A 12080-nucleotide genomic window follows, 5' to 3' on the forward strand; every position below is an offset into this window, starting at 1 on the left:
CTACTACACTCAATAAATTCAAAACGGAGATAGACATTTTCCTGGATAAAAATGGCATTAGGGGATACGGTGAGCGAGCAGGTAAGTGGACATGAGGCTAGGTTTAGATCAGCCATGTAATCTCCTGGGCCAGTTTTCGATAGCCTGGATGGGTCGGAGAGGAATTTTCCAGATTTTTTCTCCTCAATTGGCAAATCGTTTCTTTTCCCCCTGGGTGATCACATGGGTTTGGGCGGGATGAATAATAAAATAAAATGGGCGGCATGGTGCCCTGTTGGTTGGCACTGTTGCCTTGTGGGATTCGGTGAAAACGAGTTAAGATTGGATCAGCCATGATCTTGTTGAATGGTGGAGCAGGCTTGAGGGGCCGATTGGCCTACTCCTGCTCCTATCTCTTATGTTCTTATGTTTACTTCCAATTAAAACACCTCACTTCCGACCTTTTATGATAATTAAGGATGTCTAATTTGGTGATTGTTCTTACAGCCTGCTTTGAGACTTTGCTACAGTTAATTCTGGACACTATCAAGATTAAGCATGAAAATTATGCATCCAATTTGAAGATTACTTAACATAAAGGTTATATTCTAATTGTAGGGATAAATAGGGGTTTCCAGTAACTTAACAAATAGTGAAATTCTGAAGTAACCACAACGACTAGTTTATTTCAATGTACTAAATTACTTTCAATTTTCTCCCATGAGACATTATCTCAATTCCACAGAAGATGTTATTTAGTTTACATGTACTAAATTCAAAGCTAACTTTCACTTCAAAATAACAGTAAACTTAGAGATCTTGCAGAAGTTTCTGTGGTTTATAATTGAATGTTTCAAGCAGACCTGAGAAAATTAGCAATTTATTTTGCTCTAGTATTCCATTTGCAGATAAACCCTATGTTTATCAAAATGGCATATCATTCTTTATTGAAATTAACTGAGTTGATAATATCTGAATAAAAACAAAAATAAAAATTGAAAGGCAGACAACCTTTTTAGTTACATTGAAAAGAAGCTGACAGATATTTGTCAGCATCTGGTGAGTAAAATCTATCTGGTGATAACAAGACTAGGTAATGTAGGGAAAAGTAATTGTAATAAAGTTGTACACAAGATGTGTGTGTTTTCCTTTTTGTTACTCTTTCAGTTTCCCTTTGTTCACCTGGCACCCACACAGGCTCCCGTATTCTTGGACTTGCTGCAATACAAGTTAAAAAAAAATCTGGCTGGAAGTTAATTTTGCACCTTATATAGTATCTAACTTGGAGGCACTTTTATTGTGGTGTGTTACGAACCCCGTAACTGGGTCACTTACCAGCAAAGATAGAGAGGCCCATTGAAGTCTGATGGTACTATTTTTAAGAGTCTTTATTTATAAAGAGGCACAAAAATAAGATTAATACAGACATTCAGATAATATATGTCGTCAATACTCAATTTAAAAATGCGGGTATAATAATAATCATCAATTAAACAATAGCTCTATCGTTTGTCTAGGGGATATTGTATTGTCCGATGGAAAGATAAAAGTCACTGTCCTTTCAAGCTGCAGCTCTTTGGGTTTAAGAGAGACGGTTTTAAACTTACCCGGGTCTTTTATGAGGCCAATCCGTTGAGTCGGGGGATTTGGCTCCCCGTTGTTAGTTCCAAGTTGTTTTCTGTGGTACCAGCCACCAGCCCCCAGGCAAGGGAACCGAACACACGTGGCTTCCTTCAAATGGCTTCCCGCTATTACGGGATCGCTAGCATTTCTTCTGGTGCGTCTGAGGGGCTGTGCATACAGCCCCTCTTTTATCTTATCTCGCAGGGTAGTAGATGTCAATCAGGTTGGGGTGATGCAATCTCTCTCTCAACCAGCCCACTTTGCCCAAGGGCTTGCACGTAGCATAGTCCCCAATCCACAAACGTTGTCTCCAGGAGACAATGCCCATGTCTTTCTCATTTCCTGGGTCCTCTGACCCAACCCAATAATGCTCTTGCGATTCTCACAAAGGAGGGGGCTACCCCGCACCCTTCAGCTCCTCAGAGCTGTGGTACATTAATAACAGGTGTAATTAGGATCTTTGCCAAGAATCAATCAGCAAATTGTCAGAAGAATCCTGTCTCTTTACTAATGTGAAAAGCTGTTGTTACAAGGTGACTTTGAATTCATAATTTTTGTATTTCTTCTGCTTGTATATTCCCTAAAAGTAGACTTATTTAAATAAGCTTATACTACCCATCCTTTTTATTCTATGCTTTGTCTTACTGATTTGTGCTGTGAATGGTTAATATACTTTCATCACAAGTACAACTAACATTTACCATTTTTACAATTTTGATCTGTACTTTCGAAAGGTATCTTCTGTTTGCAATTTTAATATGTCAGACTGCTTCAGTGACACAACATGGCAGTATGTGGAAATTTTTAATTTATCTTCTCTTGTAATTTCCCTGTTCAACAAGAATTTTCAGTTTCAGCTAGGTCCAATCCATGCAAGTTTACACATTACCTGTGAAGATAATGACAGCTAAGGTCTTTGACTGAGTCTCCTGCTCTTTTGATATTAGTATTATGAATCTGTCTATTTCAAAGTTTATTATGATCTCAATTTGAAGTGATGCTTGCTAGTGAGGAAGAAATATGGAACAACCAGATCCTGAGCAATAAATATTATGCGTGAAATTCATAAGTCCTGCAGGAGAGTGGTTCAAGATATGTGAGGATAAAATCCAGGCTTGTTTGGATTGCTCACATTATTGAGTATCTATTAATATTCATTGTCCAGTTTTACATGTGAATTCATAAAAGTATCAGACACTTGCATTTATTGACTGTCGTTCAGTCAGAATTTTTCAAATCATTTTCATTGTTGAATATTTTTCACAATAAGGCATTTGAAATTCTGTCAAATCAGAAATGCTGGCAAATTAGCAATGGATTCATTTATAAGTGGTGAACATAAGGATTAGACAGATTGGATGTTTGCCTGTGGTGCACCCTTGTGCTGTTTGAAATTGAAATTCCTTTGTTTTCCTGAATGATAGCACAGATTTGAAGACAGTAATTTCTACTGTTAATTCTCTTCTCTGAACCTGAAACACCATTCCCTAGAAATTTTCTCACTCAGCACCTCTTTATGCATTCTGTATAAATTTTATCTAATACCTGATTTGTGTTAAATGTAATGGGTTCTTTATGCACACATAATGCATTTCAAGAAATTTGATCATGACTCTTATGCCATATATGCATGGGGGCCAGGTGGTAATGTGAAGTATTAATGTAGTTTACTATTAATTTTTGACATCATCTGTACAATGCCTAGTTCACAAAAAGCACATGCTTTAAAATTAGGAATAAGTCATTAACTGCACGGTGGAAGCCGGCATTAATTTTGGTTATTTATGTGAGCCACAGCTCTGGAGCCTGACACACACCCTTCTTTTGTTTAATATACAGTCAGCCCTCATCCGCGGATTCCGTGTGCGCGGATTCAACCAACCGCGGATTGGGAAAACCCGGAAGTTCTTTCTCTAGCACTCATTGCTTGAGCATATACAGACTATTTTTTCTTGTTATTATTCCCTAAACAATACAGTACAACAACTATTTACATAGCATTTACATTGTATTAAGTATTATAAGTAATCTAGAAATGACTTAAAAGTACAGGCAGTCCCCGGGTTATGAATGAGTTTCATTCCTGAGTCCGTCATTAAGTCGGATTTGAAGTCGGAACAGGTACATCCGGTATTATTTAGCGTCAGTTAGTCAAATGTTTTTCTTAGTTTTTCTTAGTACATATCTTACCTTTCTATGCATATAAAACACTTCAGAAACATACGTATTTCAATAATTTAACCACTGCGTTGCTTAGTAATAATTGTAGCTTTCATCGGGGCAGGGCCTTTCACATTCTCCATTAAAAATTGTTCCAATCGTTGACCGACTGTAGCCTAAAGCTTTTCCAATGACCAATGGCATTTCACCTCTTTCCGATCGCTTTATTACTTCCACCTTATTTTCAATCTCAATCCTGATTATTTTTTGAACAGAAACACTGCGGATTTGAGCTGCACTGCCAGGTCCTAAAGACCATTGCTCTAATGCATATTAAATAAGGGACTTGAGCATCCGCAAAGTTTGGTATCTGTGGGGGGTCCTGGAACCAATCCCCCGCGGATAAGGAGGGCTGACTGTATATATTTTCACGAGGTGCAGTTCTACCCCTAACCTGATAATTGGTGTATATTCCCTTCTGATGTTTACTGTTGCTCCTTTGAATTTTCCTCAACTGTACCCAGTCTACTTCCCCTATAATATTCTCATCAGTGGCGGATCAGGGAAGGTAGCAAAGGAGTTATACTGTGCACATTACTTTGTGCCCAGTAGAAGATCATAGCCTCACCTCAGAGTGGCATGAAAGTCAGTCAGTCAGTGTCTCTGTCTCTCTGTCTCTCTCTCTCGCCCTCTCCCCCTCTCCCTCACACACACATACACACACACACACACACACACACACACACACACACACACAGAGTGGAAAAACGATGGTGGAAAATTTCCAGCTATATCCCACCCATCTACCTCCTTATACTCGTGTATCTCACTTCCTGCAATCTGATAACTTTCCAAAAGCTGGGTGATGCTAGTTAATGAAGCCATATGAAGGGTAAGCAGGGTACTAGGATTAACTTTTAGCAAGCGGGGAAAATTGAGAAGATATATTGGTGTTGAGCAAAGTCAGGTCCATTTGGAATATCGTAGATCTGTGTTTTGAAATTGATATAGAGGCAGTAGAAAGGGTTAAAATGAGCGAAAATGACGCTAGAGATTTGAGATGAAGCAATTCAGAAAAAAGATGGACAGAATTTACCTTTCAATTTGTGGAAGTGGTGGCTGAGGATAGTAGAGATCTTCAAAATTATGTACAGCTTTGGCAAAATTGGCACTGTCCGTCATCAGGGACCCCCACCACCCAGGTCATGCTCTCTTTTCACTACTGTCATCAGGAAGAAGGTACAAAAGCCTCAAAACTCACACCACCAGGTTCAGGAACAGTTATTACCCCTCAACCATCAAGCTCTTGAACTAAAGGGCATAACTTCTCTCAATTTCACTTGCCCCATCACTGAAATGTTCCCACAATCTATGGACTTGCTTTCAAGGACTGTTCATCTCATAATTCTCAATATTTATTGCTTATTTATGTATTATTATTATTTCTTTCTTTTTGTATTTGCTCAGTTTGTTGTCTTTTGCACACTGGTTGAAAGCCCAATTGGTGTTGACTTTCATTGATTCTATTTTGGTTATTGGATTTATTGAGTATGCCCACAAGAAATAAATCTTAGGGTTGTGTGTGGTGACATATATTCAGTTTGATAATAAATTTATTTTTTAACTTTGAAGTTTTTATGTTTTACCACTTGTAAGGAAGAGCAGAATTAGAGCCCATCACAAGCTCAGAAAGTCAAATAAAGAATTCATAAGTGTTGAATATGTTGGTGTTGGGAGTAGTTGAGGCAATGAGTATAACACACTTATTGCAGGTATACAGTATAGCAGGTGTAGGCTATCAGGTCCTCAAGCCTGCCTTGCCATTTAATATGATCATAGCTGATCAATGCTGGCCTTAGATGACTTTATGACTATTCTTCTGTGCCAGTTTTCCATAACCTTTAATTCTTTGATTATTCAAATAGAGGAAATACTTCCACTATCCTGCACTACTGTCTGGTGGGGATTGGGAGTGGAGGGAGGGAGAGAGTTTCAGAGATTCTTCACCCCCGATGTATTTAAGGAGAAACTTAGTAATTGGGAGAAAGAAGAGAATATTATGCTGAACAAGAACATGAAGAAGGGCAGGAGGAAATTCCATGTAATCCATAATGGATTAATATTCACTGAGATACAGTGAAAAGATTTTGTTTGCACTGACTTAGAGAACAAATGGCTTTTTTTGTGCTGTATGTTCTGTGTTTTACTGTGTAAATAGATGATGTAATTGACTTACTGATGGACTTATTTATGTGTGGAAGGCTTTATTAAATTATTGTCTTACTTCTGGTTCTACGTAAGCTTCCATCTAATTGAACTTCTTAGCAAATTTGGTTAAAGTCTATTATCTCTGACCAAGAGTTTAGCTTTTACAATTAACGTAATTTTGTCTTTATTTTTAGGTGACATGACTGAAAGTAAAGCAAAGAAAGTTGAGATAAAGGACATAGATGGGCATACACTCAGTAAACTAATTGATTATATATATACAGCTGAAGTGGAAGTCACTGAAGAGAATGTACAGGTAAATTATGTCTCTTTTTTCATGAAGCATGTTAGCTTAGCCATTAAACTGAGATGATGAAAATGAAAGAAAAGCATCAGATGCTGGGAATCTGAAATTAAAACAGAAAATAGTAGAAATACTCAGCAGGTCAGGCAGTATTTGTGGAAAGATAACCTGAATAATATTTCAAAAATCCATTGTCAAAATTGGGAAAATCAGTTAGTTTTAAATTGCTGAGAAAATGGTGGTGGGGTATGATGGAACAAAGGAAATACTTCTGACAAAATAAAGCCTGGATTGCTGTGGAATAATTTGTGGAAGTCATTCAGTTCATGAGTTATTAGGGGCAGGGAGAGAGAAAATAACCTGATCTGTAAAATGAGGGCAGTTAAGAGAGTGAGCATAGAAACGAACAGAAATTGCAAAATGTCTAGCAATAGAATATACCAAGTAATTTGGCCAATAGTTTATTAAAAATGAAAAACAGGGCTAATGTCCTGCTGGATGAGTTAAAACACTAATGGCCAGTTCTGGGGGTGGGGGGTGGTGTGTGTGCGTGTGTGTATACACGTACGCGCTCGCGCACATGCACATCTGAGGGACAGTAGACAGCGACCACCGCTCCCTGGCCTTTAACATTATCAAAAGGATAGATTCAGAGAGGACAGGAAAATTGTTAATTGGGGAAGGGCAAATTATGAGGCTGTAAGGCTAGAACTTCTGGGTGTGAATTGGGATGATGTGCTTGCAGGGAGATGTACTATGGACATCTGGTTGATGTTTAGGATCTCTTGCAGGATGTTAGGGATAAATTTGTCCTGGTGAGGAAGATAAAGAATGGAAGGGTGAAGGAACCATGGGTGACAAGTGAGGTGGAGAATCAAGTCAGATGGAAGAAGGCAGTATATGTGAGGTTCAGGAAGCAAGGGTCAGATGAGCCTATTGAGGAATATAGGGTAGCAAGAAAGGATCTTAAGAAAGGGCTGAGGAGAGCAAGAAGGGGGCATGAGAAGGCCTTGGCGAGTAGGGTAAAGGAAAACCCCAAGGCATTCTTCAATTATGTGAAGAACAAAAGGTTGACAGGAGTGAAGAAAGGACCAATTAGAGATAAAGGTTGGAAGATGTGCCTGGAGGCTGTGGAAGTGAGCGAGGTCCTCAATGAATACTTCTCTTCAGTATTCACCAATGAGAGGGAACTTGATGACAGTGGGGACAGTATGAGTGAGGTTGATGTTCTGGAGCATGTTGATAATAAAGGAGAAGAGGTGTTGAAGTTCTTAAAATACATTAGGACGGATAAGTCCCTGGGGCCTGATGGAATATTCCCCAGGCTGCTCCATGAGGCGAGGGAAGAGATTGCTGAGCCTCTGGCTAGGATCTTTATGTCCTCATTGTCCACAGGAATGGTACCGGAGGATTGGAGGGAGGCAAATGTTGTTCCCTTGTTCAAATAAGGTATTGGGGATAGTCTGGGTAATTGTAGACCAGTGAGTCTTACATCTGTGGTGGAAAAGCTTTTGGAAAAGATTCTTAGAGATAGAATCTATGGGCATTTGGAGAATCATGGTCTGATCAGGGACAGTCAGCATGGTTTTGTGAAAGGCAGATCATGTCTAACAGGCCTGATAGAGTTCTTTTGAGGAGGTGACCAGACATATAGATGAGGGTAGTGCAGTAGATGTGATCTACATGGATTTTAATAAGGCATTTGACAAGATACCATGAGGTAGGCTTATTCAGAAAGTCAGAAGGCATGGGATCCATGGAAGTTTGGCCAGGTGGATTCAGAATTGGCTTGCCTACAGAAAGCAGAGGATCGTGGTGGAGAGGGTACATTCGGATTGGAGGGTTGTGACTAGTGGTGTCCCACAAAGATCGGTTCTGGGACCTCTACTTTTCATGATTTTTACTAACAATCTGGATGTGGGGCTGGAAGGGTGGGTTGGCAAGTTTGCAGACGACACAAAGGTTGGTGTTGTTGTGGATAGTGTTGAGGATTGTCGAAGATTGCAGAGAGACACTGATGGGATGCAGAAGTGGCCTGAGAAGTGGCAGATGGAGTTCAACCCGGAGAAGTGTGAGGTGGTACATTTTGGAAGGACAAACTCCAAGGCAGAGTACAAAGTAAATGGCAGGATACTTGGGAGTGTGGAGGAGCAGAGGAATCTGTGGGTACATGTCCACAGATCCTTGAAAGTTGCCTCACAGGCAGATAGGGTAGTTAAGAAGGCTTATGGAGTGTTAGTTTTCCAAAGTTGAGGAATAGAGTTTAAGAGTTGTGGGGTAATGATGCAGCTCTGTCAAACGCTGGTTAGGCCACACTTGGAGTACTGTGTCCATTTCTGGTCACCTCAGTATAGGAAGGATGTGGAAGCATTGGAAAGAGGAGATTTACCAGGATGCTGCCTGGTTTAGACAGTATCATTATGATCAGAGATTAAGGGAGCTAGGGCTTTACTCTCTGGAGAGAAGGAGGAGGAGAGGAGACATGATAGAGGTATACAAGATATTAAGAAGAATAGATAGAGTGGACAGCCAGTGCCTCTTCCCCAGGGCACCACTGCTCAGTACAAGAGGACATGACTTTAAGGTAAGGGGTGGAAAGTTCAAGGGGGATATTGCAGGAAGGATTTTTACTGAGAGAGTGGTTGGTGCGTGGAATGCACTGCCTGAGTCAGTGGTGGAGGCAGATAAACTAGTGAAATTTAAGAGACTACTAGACAGGTAAATGGAGAAATTTGTGGAGGGTTATATGGGAGGCAGGGTTTAAGGGTCGGCACAATATTGTGGGCCGAATGGCCTGTACTGTTCTGTGTGAGTGAGTGAGAGAGAGAGAGAGAGAGAAGGTGCAGTTTTCAAATTTATGTTGGGCCTCATAATAATTGTACATAAAGCCAGGTGAATGGCTGTTGGGAGTGAATGGAGAACTGAAGTGGCAGGCAACATGGAATTCTAAGTTGCCTCTAGAAGGGGGTCACTCTGTGCACGCTGATAGTCTTGAACATCTGTGTATCAAGAAAAAGGAAGCATTAGAGATATTCATTAACATTAAGGTGACAAGTTCCTAAGGCTTGATTAAATAAATCCGAGGGTTATGGGAAACAAGGGATAAGATTGCTGGGCCTCTGATGCAGATCTTTATTACATCTTTAACCATGGGTGAGGTCATGAGTGAGAAACTGGATGACTGGAGTGTACTGAATGTTGTTCCCATACTCATGGAGGTCAGTAGGAATAAGCAGAAAATTGATTAGAGAGAGTGAGTATGGTTTTGACCTTGTAAAATTGTGCCTCACAAACCTGATCAAGTTTTCTAGGATTACTTGGAAATTGATGAAGGCAAGGTGATTCATGGACTTAGCAAGAGCTTTGACTGGGTCCTGCACAGTTGGCTGGTCTAGAAAGTTAGGACACGTGTGGTTCAAGATGTTTCGGCAAGGATTCCATAGTTGGGTGGTGACAAGCTGATTATTTTTCTGTAAACAAAGATGTACAGCATGGATTTATGCTTTGAATTTTGTTGTTTGCCATACCTGAGACTTGGATGACAATGTGGTAAAATTAGTGAATATATAGGTAGCAAAGAAAGTTGTGAAAGGATGCAGGGGAACATACACTCAGTGGCCACTTTATAAGGTACACCCGTACACCTCATTAATGCAAATATTTAATTAACCAATCACATGACAGCAACTCAGTGCGTAAAAGCATGCAGATATAGTCATGAGGTTCAGTTATTGTTAAGACCAAACATCAGAGTGACTAAGTGACTTTTACCATGGAATGATTGTTGGTGCCAGACAGGGTGGCTTGAGTATCTCAGAAACTACTGATTTATTGAGATTTTCATGCACAATAGTTCCTAGAATTTACAGAGAATAGTGCCAAAAATAAAAATATTGAGCAATAGTCCTGTAGACAAAAATGCTCTCTTAATGAGAGAGATCAGAGGAGAATGGCCAGACTGGTTCAAGCTGACAGTAACTCAAATGATCATGCATTATGAAAGTGGTGTGCAAAAGAGTATCTCTGCACAACTCATCAAACCTTAAAGTGGATGGGCTACAACAGCAGAAGATCAGGAACATAATAATGAGAAAGGAGTTTAGTTTAAACAAAAGAAATTCTGCAGAAATCCAAAGCAGCATACACACGAGCTGGAGGAACTCATCAGGTCAGGCAGCTGCTGTGGAAATGAATAAACAGTTGATATTTTGGGCCAAAGCACTTATTCAGGACTGGAAAGGAAGGGGAAGACGCCAAAATAAAAAGATGGGGAGAGGTGAAGAAGGATAGCGAGAAGGTTACAGGTAAAGCCTGGTGGGTGGGAAAGGTGAAGGGCTGGAGAGCAAGTAATGTGATTGCAAAAGAGATTTGACCAAAGGAGAAAGGGAAGGAGAGGCTCCAGGAGGAATTGATAGGCAGGTGAGAAGAGGTAAGAGCCAGAGTGGGGAATAGAAGAAGAGGGGAGGGTGAGAGAATTTTTTTACCAGAAGGAAAAATCCATGTTCATGCCATCAAGTTGGAGGTAACCCAGATGGTCTCCTTCATCCTGAGGATGGTCTTATCATGGCACAAGAGGAGGCCATGAACCGACATGTTGGAACAGGAATGTGAATTGAAATTAAAATGTTGGGCAAAAGGGGTTTAGTTTGCTAACCTTCATAGGCTAGATTATTGAGTATAAGAGTTTGGATGTCATGTTACAGTTATACACAATGTGGATTAGACCATACTTGAATTACTAGTTAACACAATTAAAGGATGTGATAGTGCTTGAAAGAGTGCAAAGGCAGTTCAGCAAGTTATTATCTGGAATGGAAGGGTTCCTTTAAAAAAACATAATGGATAGAGCAATACACAAATGCTGGAGGAGCTCACTGGGTCAATCAGCGTCTATGGAGAGATAGAGATTGGATAGACTGAGGTTGCTGTAATGGAACACAGGAGGCATAGAGCTGATCTTGTAGGGGTAGTCATAGTCTCTTTCCAATGGTGGGGGTGTCCAAAACCAGAGGACATAACTAAAAGGTAAGAGAGGAAATATTTAAAGGAGGCAAATGTGACAAGTAGCCAAAAGACGTGGTAGAGGCAGGTTAAAAGGTCATTTGAACAGGCAAATTAATTGGAAAGGAATAGTGCGAAATGGGCTAAATGCAGGAAAATGGAATTAGAGAAGATAGGCACTGTGATCCTGACTGGCAAGTTGGGCCTGTTTCTGTGGTGTATAACTAATTTGCATATTATTTTACCATTGGAGGGGAAACTACATTGTATACACTCAATGCAGTGTTTTAGGTTGGAAGGAGAGCATCATAATTGCTGTATCACTTGGAAGAACTTTCTGGGTCTGTGGCTGGTTGGGAGGGAAGACCTACAAAGACAAGTGTTGCAGCTCCTGCGTTTGTGTGGAGAAGTGCCATAATAACTGGAGTGGTTGGTGGATATGAAAGGATGAAAGATTCTTGAAGGCAATGCCTTTTTGAAATGCTGAAGGAGGGGATGATGAATCTGCTACTGGAATCTTATTGATCCATTGAGTGCAAAGATGGTGGGGTAGAAAGCAAGAACTTTCTTTCTCTGACCAGGGAGAGGATGAGAGTACAGTCTCAAGAAATACACGAGATGTAGTCTAAAAGTCTTTGTTATCCACGGATCGAGGGAAGCCATGGTTCAGGAGGAAGGAAAACTCCTCAGATGCACCTGTGTGGAAATTTATTGGAACAAATACAATATTGATGGAGGAACTAGAAGAATGTAATGGATCCTTTTAGAAGGTAAGTTATAGTTGAGGTGGCTATGGGTATCTGTA

The 12080-nt window shown here is 40.2% G+C and overlaps 1 protein-coding gene across 5 annotated transcripts in view; it reads left to right on the forward strand.

The window, feature by feature from the left end:
- Positions 1–12080, forward strand: part of LOC132405508 (kelch-like protein 3) — a 99125-nt gene that overhangs the window by 13597 nt on the left and 73448 nt on the right. For all 5 annotated transcript variants that reach the window (XM_059990375.1, XM_059990377.1, XM_059990378.1 and 2 more), the window contains exon 4: positions 6165–6286. In XM_059990375.1, coding sequence (XP_059846358.1) covers positions 6165–6286 — 122 coding nt within the window. The remainder of the gene's footprint in view (positions 1–6164; positions 6287–12080) is intronic.

This window comes from Hypanus sabinus, chromosome 15, assembly GCF_030144855.1.
Source record: "Hypanus sabinus isolate sHypSab1 chromosome 15, sHypSab1.hap1, whole genome shotgun sequence".
Classification (NCBI taxonomy): domain Eukaryota; kingdom Metazoa; phylum Chordata; class Chondrichthyes; order Myliobatiformes; family Dasyatidae; genus Hypanus; species Hypanus sabinus.